Source organism: Elephantulus edwardii, unplaced genomic scaffold (assembly GCF_000299155.1).
Source record: "Elephantulus edwardii isolate Elephantulus edwardi_28Jun2011 unplaced genomic scaffold, EleEdw1.0 scaffold00232, whole genome shotgun sequence".
Lineage (NCBI taxonomy): Eukaryota > Metazoa > Chordata > Mammalia > Macroscelidea > Macroscelididae > Elephantulus > Elephantulus edwardii.
In genome coordinates this window covers 2,667,322-2,681,314 of record NW_006399982.1, presented here as the reverse complement: position 1 = coordinate 2,681,314, position 13,993 = coordinate 2,667,322, and the positions used below count along the sequence as shown (strand labels likewise).

General features: G+C 38.7%; 1 protein-coding gene across 1 annotated transcript in view; it reads right to left on the bottom strand.

Moving 5' to 3' along the window:
• Positions 1 to 3,390: 3,390 nt before the first annotated feature.
• CHMP5 (charged multivesicular body protein 5) overlaps positions 3,391 to 13,993 on the bottom strand; it is a 17,722-nt gene continuing 7,119 nt past the window's right edge. The window contains exons 6-8 of the mRNA XM_006898499.1: positions 7,925 to 8,033; positions 6,315 to 6,427; positions 3,391 to 3,441 (exon numbers count right to left, since the gene is read on the bottom strand). Coding sequence (XP_006898561.1) covers positions 3,391 to 3,441; positions 6,315 to 6,427; positions 7,925 to 8,033 — 273 coding nt within the window. The remainder of the gene's footprint in view (positions 3,442 to 6,314; positions 6,428 to 7,924; positions 8,034 to 13,993) is intronic.

Genomic DNA, 13,993 nt, shown 5'->3' with positions numbered 1-13,993 from the left:
ATTGAGTTGACTGTGACAGTAGCCCTATCCTATACCATCCTCATCATCTATGATATATTCAAACCTACTGTTCTAGCCCCTATGTCAATCCATTTTGTTGAGGGTCATCTTCTCTTTCAATGACCCTCCATGTTTCCAAGTATGATGTCCTCCAAGGACTGGCCCCTTTTAACACCATACCTAAAGTATATGAGGCAAAGCTTTACCATCTTTGCTTCTTTTTATTTTAACTGAGATTTTAATGAAGTTCATAAAGAACTTGGATTTCCATTAATTCATTGTTGCACATTTTCCTCCCTGCTCCCTTCCCCACCCCTCTCGGCCCCCGTTGGCTTTTTCCTTTTGGGGAAAAAAGTTCTTTCAGTGTTATACATTCATTCCCCTCCAGACCACTTTACTATGCCATTTATTCTTCTGGACTCTTGTCATGCCAATAAGACCTAATTATATATTCCTTTTATACAGTTCACTCCCTCATCTGTTTCAATGCCGTGTACATTACTTATCCCCCTTTTTTTAGTTTTCCCCCAACCCCCATGTCAGTCCTGTTTTTTAACAGTGGCATTATGCAGTATTTGTCTTTTTTGTGACTAAGATATTTCACTTATCATGTCCTCCATGGTCACCCATTTTGTTTATTTCATGAGTTCTTTTTCAGTGCTGCATAATATTCCATTGTGCAAATATACCGGAGCTTCTCTATCCATTCATTTGTTGATGGGCACTTGGGTTATTTCCAGCTCTTTGCTATTGTGAACAAAGCAGCAATAAACATGGGTGTGCATATATCTGCTTGGGTGGCAGTTCTGGTTTCTTTAGGGTATATTCCCAGTAGTGGGATTGCTGGGTCAAATGGTATTTCTATTTCAAACTTTTTGAGAAAGTGCCAAACTACCTTCCAGAGTGGTTGCACCACTTTACACTCCCAAGAAAAATAACTAAGGGTTCCAGTTTCTCCACAATCTCGTCAGCATTTGTTGTTTGCTATTCTGTTAAAGTTTTGCTATTCTTACTGGGATAAGATGATAGCTCATAGTTGTTTTGATTTGCATCTCTCTTAGAGCTAGACATTTTTAACATTTCTTCATGTGTTTGTTTGCCATCTTAAGTCTTCTTTGATGAAGTCCATTTTTACTTCTAAGAAGCACCCTTTGCCCACTTTCTTCAAGACATATTTGTTTGTTCTTTTGTCAGTCTGCAGGATACTCAGTAGTCTTCTCCAACACCACTAAAAGGCATCGAGTCTTTTGTCATTCTTAGTCACTGTCCACCTTTCAGATGCCTAACAGTTTATTAATGAGCTCAGAGTCCAGTCATGTTAGTTAAAAATTTTAGTTAAGAATCATATAACGAAAGCAATGCTGACTCTGTATTCATCAGCAAAGCAGCTAGAACAGCACTGAAGTGGCAGTGGAGCTGGACTACACAGCTGTATGCCAAGGGAGTCTGGATGCAGACAAGCTGGTGGCAGTGCTGCCCAGCCAGTGACCTGGGCCAGATCCACACTCCACTATTATATCTTAGGGACCCAGAGACCCTATCTCCTTATTCACGTTCTTGATGGTGGTGTTCTTTTAAATTGCTTATTTACATCCACTACCTATTTTTCTTGATTCAAGAGTTTCTTGAATATTCTAAATATAATTTTAGACCTTTCAATTGTCTTCTACCATCCTAGTAAACTCTTAATTTTATCCTTCGTTAAACATAGCCCGTAATTTTGAATGATCACTTCATCAAACAAACCTGACTGTCACCTTTAGGAACCACCAGATGCAGTGGGCTGAGTTAATCAAGAGAATGAAATTACAGTGGTGGACCAGGCCATCTGCCAGGGTTTGCATCTTAGGGTCTCAACTCTTGGGAAATGGATAGTAGGCTCTGCAACTAACTGCTTTCCCCGCATTGGACCTGTGTGCACTGTATCTTAACTAGTGCTTGGCTGTCACCCAATAAACTTTAGGTGTTACTGTGGAGAGAAAAAAAAGGAAGAAAACTACATAGCACTGTGAATATGTAAAGTTTTAATTAAACAACTATTAATGATAATGAAGGATTAGCTAGTAAGAAGTAGAGCTCTCTAAAGAACACTGAATTAGTAAATTTATTATTATTATTATTTTTGTGTGAGTGTACCGTCAAATCAGATCTGACTGGTACAGGAGGAGATTGTCTCTCCTTCCCCGGAAGAGCATCTGGTGGATTTGAACCGTGCGCCTCTGGGATTGTAGTTGCAGCTCCTTGCCACTAGGCCACCAGAGCTCCCCTGAATTAGTAAATTTAAGGAGCAGCTACTCCTTCTGAGTCTGAGTGTCCACGGAAGAGCCACCAGAGTCAAGATGAAGCTCTTACTAAAGAAGGGTTGACTGTGGCTCACTGGACTGCTAAGCCATCAGCACAGTCTCATGATGGAACTCACTGAAGCTCCAGCCTCTAAGTGCCTGGAAAGGCCATTCAAGTGGAGGAGTTTCACCAGAGTTCCTCTCCTACAAACCAACTGAGGGAGGTTACCAGGTAAGCCTCTGACTGCTGGCTGCCAAAAAGTGCCAAAGCTGATTGACAGAAGAAGCCATGTGTGCTGCAGTAGGCAGGCACCAGAGAACCTGCACATGCGTAGAAGCCTGCCACGGTAGTGAGTAAAACTACTGCCTGGGTTACTCTTTTGCTTCCCATTATATCATAATGCTACAGTTTAAAACTGGTTTCTGTAGTGAAGTAAATTTTGGGGCTGAAGTGATATTATTAAAATAATATCCTTTTGAAAAATATTTATTAAGTATAAATAAATGTCCTATACATTAAATATCAAGAAATAGTCATTAATGATTACAAGTCAGGCTGTAATACTGAAGGAACCACAGAATCAAATATATCCACTCATGAAACAATAGTAAGAATTCCATTCCAACATTTGACACAGTAACAACTTGTTCACAAGACACAACAAAGCCTATCAAAATTTGAACCAATCTACACTGCTACAATAGAAAATGGTTTTGAATCATAATATGAACAGTCCCAATAATCTCATTTTATCAATACATCAGGTCATTTTGAGGTTGTGGAGTTCTATTTTTATAAAATTCCAAGATTCCCACTTCCTTAATTTCATTTCAAATTATTCATGACTGAAACCAAGTCTGGCATAGCCACTGTGTTGTTTTTTTTAAAGTTAGTCTTTCAAAAGAGGAAAAGAGTCAAAATTTAGTACAAAGAAAGCACCCTCCCCAGCAGTGACTTTTTTAACGGAAAAAAAAAAAGCAAAAAAGCAATGTACTTTACTTTCCTTCAAAGAAAGGAAACCTGTCCTGTTACGGTCAGTTTGGAAAGATATTTCCCAGTTCCCAGGATACATGTTTATTTTACATGCTGCATATGAATGATGAACGTCTAGGAAGCAGGGATTTGTGGCAATCCAAATTCATCCACCAACACTCCATCCTGTGAAAGACACGAAATGTTTAATGCCATTATTTTTTAAATACTGTAAGACGATTAGAAATACTTAGGAGTAAAAGCTAATTTCCAAGTGTTTCATAATTTAAAACAAAAATTTCACTCATATAAAACTTTTAGGAAGGTAAAGGGGGAAGTGAAAGACAAAACTGGAAGGGATTGAAAGAGTGATCCTTGGTAGAGTGAAGCAGGAGATCAAGAAATGTAAGCATAAACCTGGAGAGTGCAGCCATTTCTGGAGAATAGTCTTGCAAAAGGGAAAGGAAGCAGAGGGAACTGAGGAGAAATGGCTGAGGAGTTAGTCCTGGGATTTCAAATCTGCATCTTCACTCTAATCCCTAAACTGAATCAATGCTTTTCATAACCTCTCAAATCTTTGAAGGAGCAGTCTGATGACAGATACTTATCATCCTTTACAAAATCCTGGACAGTGATAGTACTATTTATTAATAAAATGTGTCTCAACAGTACATTTATCTCAAGAATTATATGCCCTTCTAAAGGTAGAAATAAGATAGACATTTCATAAACTTGTTACTGCGATTTGAAAAAAAACAGACCTGATAGCACTGATAAAAGCTTCCAAGTATGCTGCTAAAAATCAACATGTGCACTTGGAATTTAAAATGGGCAGAGAGAATGGGATTAGGGGTAGCAGACAAAGGTAAGATTATCTCAGGCTTAAGGGAGAAGGAAGGTATAGTAGGTGAACAATATGTATAAAAATGAGCTATAAGAGACCGAGAAGTAATCTACTGACATCTTATGCCACCTCATTTTTTTTAGTCAAATTATCTGTACTTAAGTATTACCTATGACAATCTTATTAAATGCTTTTTAAAAAAAAATTAATTTTAATGAAAGTTTACAGAGATTTGGTTTCCACTCATTCCTTGTTTGTTACACTTTTCTCCCTGCCCAACCCCCCCTCCCAATTCACTCTTCTCTTTGAAAAGTAAAATTCTTTCCTTGTTATACTATCTCTCACCCCAAGTCCACTCTTCATTCTGGACTCCTATCATGACAATAATACCTAATCATATACCCCTTTTAAACAGTTCTCTCCCTCATCTGTTTCAATGCCGTACATTATCCCCTCTTTCTCAGTCTTCCCTCAACCCCGGTGTCAGTCCCATTTTACAACAGTGCACCTATGCAGTATTTGGCCTTTTGTGACTGAGATAGTTTACTCAGCATAATGTCCTCCAAGATCACCCATTTTGTGTATTTCATGAGTTCCTTGTTTTTCTTTTTTTATTATTATTAAATTTTATTAGTTTTAATGAACATTTACAGAGATTTTGGGTTTTCATTCATTCATTGTTGCACTGTTGAGTTCCTTGTTTTTCAATGCAGCAGAGTATTCTATTGTGTGAATATACCAGAGCTTCTCTATCCATTTGTTTGTTGATGGGCACTTGGGTTGTTTCCAACTCTTTGCTATTGTGAACAAAGCCACAATAAACATGGGTGTGCATCTATCTGCTTGGGTGGTGGTTATGGTTTCTTTAGGGTAAATTCCCAGTATGGAACTGCTGGGTCAAATGGTATTCTATTTCAAACTTTTTGAGAAAGCTCCATACTGCCTTCCATAGTGCACCATTTTACACTCACCAACAGTGAGTAAGGGTTCCAGTTTCTCTGCAACCTTGCCAGCATTTGTTGTCTGCTGTTCTGTTAAATTTTTCTATTCTTACTGGGGTGAGATATCTCATAGTTGTTTTGGCCACCTCATTTTTATAAGTGGGAAAAATCTGACAAGGTTAGAGACAAAACATGAATTCCTAAATTGCTCAAAGTCACATGATGAATAAAGTCACATGATGACTGGCTCCCATTCAAGGATTATTTGGACTACATTGTACACACTCATTGTGCATGCTGGAGATAAGATAAACACTAGGTCCAAAAAATGACCAGTTAGCAATTAAAAATTAAAAAGATACATTTACACTAGGAACTAAGATGTAGTAAACAGGATCTCACCAACAACAATAAAATAATGACAACAATGTAGATCTGGACAGGGCTTAAAGCAAAACTTTCATATATAAGATCTAATTGGAGCTATACAAAAATGATGTGAAATAATGATAGCCATTCTAGATTTTACAGGAAATTTAAAAGCTTAGTGAATTGCCTGATGCCTCAGAGCTGGCAGGGCTGAAGCTTACACCCAGTTGTCCTGATTTCATTACCTTGATGAATGAGAATCTTTCTACAAACAAGAAAGCATGTAAATGATACCCAGAGTATATTATCACTCTTAAGAGTGATTTTGTGAAGAATAAAAAAAAAAGTGATTTTGTATATTTTACAAATTATCAGTGTACAAATAAAATCCTTAGATGATTGCCAGGGAGGAGAAGGGATAGAGGGCAATAAAAATTAGTAAACAAATAAGAGACACATATTATCATGGATGAAGAGGAAGATAATACACAACAAAGAAATGATCAGCACAGTATCACTAAAGAAAGGGGAGACACAGAAAGGTGTAGAAGGATTAACATAAATCAGAACTATAGGAGGAGTGGGAAAAGTGTGATTTCATTGTGGGCATAGAAATTTATGTAATGGAATAAAACGTGTTATGAATGAAACATTAATTTGCTTTATACCTTTCACTCAAACTATGATAAAAGAGAAAAAATCTTGGCCCTTAGTGATGCTATTTACACAACCTATTCATAATCCAGTACAAGAAAAAATGGGCTTCCAAAAGGCTCCCCAAAATAATGACTGAGATTGTCTTTCATAGTTCAAACTCAAAATTAACTTTTAGGATCCCAGACTGATGGTCAGACATAAAATCCTGAGCATTTGGCAAAGAAAATACACACAGAACATGCTTTCACCTTATTCTTTGTGTCAGTTGGTACGCCTTCAGGAATGGCAGGGGCAGAAGCGGCTTCATCCAAATATGAGCTGTCTTCATCAGCCAGCAGCTCATCACCCAGTGCATCCAATTCTGAGATTGAAATAGTTAACACTTCAGAACAGATGTTAGTGTATAAAAGAAACATTTTACTTAAAAATACAAAAACAGATTTAAGAAAACTGGCAGATAATATGGAGAAAGTTAAACAGATTAGCTGTAGTAAAATGAAAATTTAAATGCAAAAAAGAAATGAATAACTTCTATTTTTAAAATAAAAGATAACCATTATATGAAAATTTCAAAGAAACTAGTATGATGACATCTATGAAAAAGAAAAAAGACAAAGAACAAAAAGAAGACAAAGATCAAAAGAAAACAAAACCATCAACTCCATAGATTAATAAAGTCCTGGTCTTCAAGAGAAGCAGCTAGAGTTATTAGTTGGCCAATTCAAACTAAAAAAAATTCTGACCCTAACAAATACAAGAAATTCTTTCTTACTTCTTGATCGACTGGAAAGAAAGAAATAAAAGGAGGAAAGAGATTAGTGTACACTGAGCATTCACCACAATTACATAAAACCAAGCTTGAAAAATAAATCTATGGTTAAGTGAGCTGGAAGGACCAGAAGGACTGGCACTGCTGGTAGAGACTCATCAGGAAAGACAAAGAAAGGAAAATAAAAAAGATAAAGGGGAAGAAGATTCCTGGCAGAAACAGAACATGGAGAGAGAGTAGTAACATGACAGAAAATCCAATGTTACTCATGCTAGAAACTGATAGCCATTCTGACCCCAATCTCCTTCTTACCCCACAGCCAATCAATCATTAACTCATCCAACCTATCAAACTGTTCTTGAATCTGCCTATGTTTTTGTTTCTGCTACTATAACCCTTGTCTCAGCCATAATTTCTGAGACCACTTAATCGCTTCCGTTTTTCATCCTAATTCCTGCTAATGCTTCAGGTCTCAAGCTAAAGTATCTCTCTCTCCAGAAAATGTCCCATGCTAAAAGTATTTTCTCAAGAAAATACCTCAAGCCTTCCCCTCCCAGCAACTAGTTTAAATTCCCTTGCTTTATGCTCCCATGGAACCTCAACTTGTCCTTCCTACTACTTTCTGCTCTTGTATCACTCCTGCTCAAGGAAAAATTTCACAAATGCAGGGGTCATGTTTGTTTATTTCAATCCTGAATTCTCCAACACCAGTGTCTGGCATAGAGTAGATGGTGACTAAGTATTTGTTAACTACTGTTACTTGATCTGTCTCTGTTTGAGGGAGAGGACTCCAGGTAGAAAAATCGAGAAAATCAAAAGGACCCAGCAGAGAAAGGCAGTGCTGAGACACTAAACACTTGAGATCTCTGCCTAGACCATACTTCAGTTTGTCTATCCTAGAGATGCTGGCAGAGAATGCACACCAGATGTGGCTGCCTTGCCTCACAATCTCTTTGCCCCAAGACTATTGTGCAAACTAAGGCTCAGGGAACACTGATAGATACTTTCTCTAGGAGTTGGGAGAAGAGCCCAGGTGGTCTCAATTTTCAGAAACTAAGTAAGGAACCTATTTCTCTTCCTGTTACTTACCCGCTTCTAGGTCATCTTCATCTAATTCTGGAGTGCCATAACTACGACTCAGCGCCTCTTGGATTTCATTTGCATCTTCCATCATGTCCTCTAGCTGGTCTTGTATATCCTATAGAAATATATGGAGCAGCGTTTTCATTGATTTCTTACCATTTACCCTCTACCTTCTCCTCAGACTCTTAGGAATGTGCACTTTCTTTTTTTATTTTATTTTTTTATTATTTTGTTTGTGTGTATGTGTACCATCAAATTGGATCTGACTGGTACAGGAGGAGATGGCCCCTCCTTCTCCGGCAGAGCATCTGGTGGATTCGAACTGCGTATCTCTGTAATTGCAGTGCAGCTTCTTGCCACTAGGCCACCAGAGCTCCCCTAAAAATGTGCACTTCCTTAAAAGATAAATGAGGTATATAACTGGGATCATGAACAGTCATACCTTAAAAGTTTACCTTAAAAAAAGTTTACCTTAATGATTTATTGTAATGATAAACATGAAACAGTACTACATATATTTGTTATTATTACTACTTTTATTGTGTCAAGAATAAGCAGAGTAACAATATGCTTTTCATATAGTAAAATCCCACATAAAGCGGAAAGCACTCATGTTTATAATGCTCAGTGCCCAAATCAATATTTTCCTCTTTCAGAATTTCCAGCATAAAACATTTGTAAGATTATTCCTGGCCCCCAAGTCAGGTATGTTTTCCAATATTAAAGGGAACAGTGGAGAAAGTAAAACATTTTCCTTAAAAGAAAGGGGGGGAAAAGCTCTGCATTTTTAAGTGCCAATCTATGTTACATGTATGCATAAAATTTTGCTATCCAGAAAAGTACTGACTGAAATAAGAGAGTGACATAGCATGGAGTAAATTAATGATGTCTAGCTAATACTATATGAAGATAGAGCTCTTAAAATCATCCATGAATAGGAACAGACTCTTAACCAGAATTGATGGGGGGGTGGGGATAATATATACAACAAACTAGTTGGTTAAATACTGAATAAACACACAAAGGCAATGGAAACAAATATAAGAACCAAATGAAAAACAGCATGGATGTGTATAAATTGAAAACAGACACACGTGCACACACAAAAGGAAAATTAAAAAATGATAGCAATGAAAGTGGTTTATAAGTATAGTAGGAAAAGAAATCTAACATAAGAAATTAAAAATATAAAGCCTAACTAACTAAAAGTAACGCAGGACAGTCACATACACCAAGAGTCGGAAAGGGACCCTCCACCTGTCATGCTGGCAAAATAGTAAAGGACAGAAAAGGACAATTAGGCAGGGACATGCAGACAGGAGAAAGACGGAGAGACATTAAAAACAAATGTCCAGTAAGACCAGAGTTTTTGCTCTGTTCATTTTCAAAAGGCCTAAAAAACTGAAGCCAAAGTATACGACATTTGCTTCAGTCATGACTGAGTTGTGGCCAGTGTGTTCTGGGGGACTCCCCAAGTTTCCCTAAGAACCCTCTGGTGGCCAGCCTCGTGCTCATACACATATGCCACAATGAATACAAAAGTGTTGGTTGGAAGAGACGGAACAAGAACTGATGTCCATGCAAGGGGGTCACTGTAGACCTGTTTCATGCCTGTCACACAGCCCATCGGGCTCACTTCTACATGGTAAACTTTTTCTCTCTCACTATCATCTTTCTTTTAATCTGTGCATACCGACATAAGATCTTAGGCTCATTCTGGATATTGTAAAATTATGAAGGAATTTAATGAATTGAAACGAATATAATATGGGCAACAGTGCAATGCCATTTGAAGTCACTAACTTTTTTTTAATATAAGAGGTATCTGGTATGAGATCAAAGGGTCGTACAATTTGGTGGGTGGAGGAGGTGGGGAAGACAAAAAAAGAGGTATCTGGTATCACATTTACTGAACAAAAAGTCTGATACTGTTTCATACAACTCTTCTAAAACATACTTTCTTTAACTGTGCTTCATTTAGAAATGTTCATTGTTAGAGAGGGTTGATACACGAGTGAGTTATGTGTATTGTAGAAAGGGCAGCATTATTTTTCATTTAAAAATATCTCTCCAGGGAGAAAAGTGCAACAATGAATGAGTGGAAATCCCAAATCTCTGTAAATGTTCATTAAAATTAATAAAATAAAAAAATATCTCCCATTGATGATTCAAATTATTAACTATTCAGCTACTAGACTGAAAGGTTGACTGGTGAACTCACTGAAAGATACATGAAGTCAAGCCTGGCAGTCTGTTAGAGATAGTGCTGTTCTCCACACAGGAGGTTAGCATGGCTCACAATCAGCTTGAAGGCAAACAACAATAATAGCACCACCACAATTTTTACTTGTAAATGTCAGGAAAAATGTGTATGGCTCACTAATATCTCAGAGCTCTCATGGCCTATTGGTAAGAAGCAGCACTGCAATCCCAAAGGCGTGTGGTTCGAATCCACCACTGAATCCTTGTTACTCTTGGGGAGAAAGATGAGCAATCTCCTCTTGTGCAATTTACTGCTTCTGAAAACCTGCTGGTGGGTTTGTTCCAACTCAATGGCAAACAACAATTAAAATATAAAGAACATTGTTGTTGCTGTTGAGTAGAGGTCGACTCATAGCAACTCTACGAACAAAAGATCTAATGCCTTTCCATAGCTATCGTTGTTTCTCCAAGTTCATAGTTTCCAGAGGCATGCGGTTTAGGAAGTGGATGCCACTCTTGCTTCCAAACCTGTTTTACAACTAGGAGCTCCACCAAACACTATCTTGAATGGGAAACCATTATGGTATTTGATACCCAATGACACAAGGTTCAGCATCACAGCAAACCCAGGTTACTTCATACAGCACATTGACAAAGTGATGTGTAAAGTGGAAGAATAGTCCTCCAAATATAACAGCACTAGTCTCATTTACAAGTGGTTAAGTGCTGTTGAGTCCAATACAACTCAAGAGTAAGTTTTGTATAACAAAGAAAGACTTTTACTTTTCAAAGAGAAGAATGAATTGGGGGGGAGGGGTGGGCAGGGAGAGAAGCACAACAATGAATGAATGGAAATCCAAAGTCTCTGTAAACTTTCATTATAATTAATAAAAAAAAGAGTAAGCTATGCACAAAAGATCTGAACTCTGTTCTATAATTAACATCATTTTTGTATATTTATAAGAGAGTCTGTAGAGTTTCCAGAGGCATCTAGTTTAGGAGGTGGATATCACTCCTGCTTCCCAACATGAATCAATCTGGAAGCTCGTCCAAACATTGTACATAATGGGTAACCATTATAGTATTTGACACGACTATGGAACAGTGTTCAGCATCACAACAACTTCAAGTTGTTGAGTCCAGCACATAGACAAATGATTGCTGTGTCTTTTAAAGAATACTCATTCTAAAATGAACAAATTTGGCCCAAGGGCCTGGGCCTGGGGGCCCTATAGGATTTTAAAGCCACACCCTCCACCTTCAAGGGCCACAAGTTTTGAAGGGGGAAAAAGAACAGTAACACACAATAAGCAGGACCCTAGAAACTTCCCTTATTTGACTGCCATCAAGACGAGACCACCATCCAGATGCTAGCTAGCCAGCCAACTCCTAGAGTGAAGGAAGACTCCAAGGCCCCAGGCCCCAGGCCCCAGGCCAGCCCACAGAGCCACTGCCTCATTATCGATTTAAAAGCCACATCCTCAAGCAGGCCTCCACCCTTATTCTAAGGCTCAAGTGCCACCCACTTTTGAGAGGGGAAAAGAATAGTAAGCAGAAAAAGAAATTTTATTCCATTATATTTTTATCATGCGCAGGAGAGATGGACTGATACAGTGACTGGGGCAGTAGGGGTAGGTGTGTCAGAGTCAGTGAAACCGGCTCAGGACAGGGCAGGCTTCAAAGCTGTTGTACACAGTGTCGCTATGAGTTGCAGGTGACTCGATGGCAAATAACAACAATAACAACAACACTGTACAAATTAGACAAGAATACGGGAGCTCTGGTGGCGTGGTGGCAAGAAGCTGCACTACAATCCCAGAGGAGCACTGTTCAAATCCACCAGATGCTCTGCCCAGAAAGGAGGGACAATCTCCTCCTGTACCAGTCAGATCCGATTTGACGGTACACACACACACACACACACACACACACACACACAAAATAATAATGAAAAAAATTTTTTAAAAATATCATTAAAAAACAACAACAACAAAAAAAACCCAAATTAGACAAGAATACATAGACAGTGTTCAGTGAATCTCCTGGAAAATCAATAAACTTAACTCTATGTAAGCAGAGACTGGTGGAGGATTAAGAAAATGGCCAAAGACTATCTAAAGGGAGGTATTAAAAAAACACAAAAGATGAAATGGCAAATGCTTCTCTCCTTTTAAAGATTAGCACCGCCAGAGACATCTCTGCAGATGCTGAAAAATATGCAGTTCACAGTAGGTGCTCACCAACGAGCAAACACTGCTACAATCAAGCAGGACTAATTTAACACCTTGACTAGTCTGTGCAACAATGAGCTCAAACATAACAACTGTGATGATGGTACGGAAAATCAGACAGTTTCATTCTATCACACATAGAGTTACTATATGTGCCAGAACCTATTCAAAGGCACCTAACATCAACAGCCTCTTGTTTATCTACCAACACACAAAGTATTTTCAATGCACAGCTGCAGAGTTTGTAAAAACCATATGTTGTTGTTGTTATGTGCCATTGAGTCGCCTGTGACTCATAGCGACCCTATGTACAATAGCCTTAAACCCTGCTCTATCCCTTGCCAAACTTATTGTCTCTGACATGCCTATCCCCATTACCCCAGTGACTAAATCAATCCATCTCATTGAGGGTCTTCCTTTCCTGTGCTGTCCCTCCACCCTCCCGAGCATGACATCCCTCTCCAAGGACTGATCCTACCCTTCAATATGACCAAAGTATGTCAGTCAGATGGAGCTTCAGAATCCTTGCCTCCAAGGAGCAGCCTGGCTTCACCCTCTCCAGGACAAAATTGTTTGTTCTCCTAGCAGTCTATGGTATATTCAATACTCTTCTCCAGAACCATAGCACAAAGGCATCAACTCTCCTTATATCATCCCTGGTCACTGATGCATAAGCAAGTAATTGCAAAGACCATGGCCTGGATCAGGCACACTTTGGTCTCCAGACTGACATCATTGCTTTTCAGTACTTTGGAGAGCTCTCTGACAGCAGTCTTTACCAATGCAATTTTTTTTAAAATTTCTTGGCTGCTGGTACCAAGAGTGTTGACTATAGAGCCAAGCAAATGGAAGCTGTCAACAATCTCAATCTCTTTACCATCCATCATGATGCTGCCAATCGGCCCAGTGGTGAGAATCTTTGTTTTCTTGATGTTAAGCTTCATTCCAGATTGAAGGTTGCAGTCCTTGACCTTCTGCAGCAAGCACCTGAAGCTCTCCTTAGTTTTAGCAAGCAGGGTTGTATCATCTGCATAACTAGATTGTTGATAAGTCTACCTCCAATCTTGATGCCACACTTCTCCTCAAAGAGCCCAGCCTCCTGGATAATCTGTTCCGCATACAGATTTAAAGGATACAGAGATAGGACACATCCTTGATACATACGCTTCCCAATTTTGAACGATTCAGTGTTTCCTTGGTCTTTTCTGACAACTGCCTCTTGGTCCAAGTATATGTTTCGCCTAAGTACAATCAAGTGTTCTGGGATTCCCATTCCTCTCAGAGTCAGCCACAGTTTGTTATCCACAGTCAAATGCCTTTGCGTAGTCAATGTTTATGTGAAAACACAATACTTTCTGAGTCAGTCTAGGTGGTGGGATACAACAGCGAATAACAGTGATTCCCTGCTCACACAGACAGGCATTCTAGGTAAGGTGGCAGAGATGTAGAGCGCTATGATACATGCAGAAAGGAAGTTTCTTGCTGCTGGCTAGGCATCACTAACTCTCTCTGCTAGGACTGACATTCTGGTGTTCGTGAGACAGAACTGAGAACAGCCAACTTTCAGTGTTTACCTCCTTGACCAAAATCTGATCTCAAAAAGAAAAATGCTAATATTAAAGACCTAATGACATTGGACAGA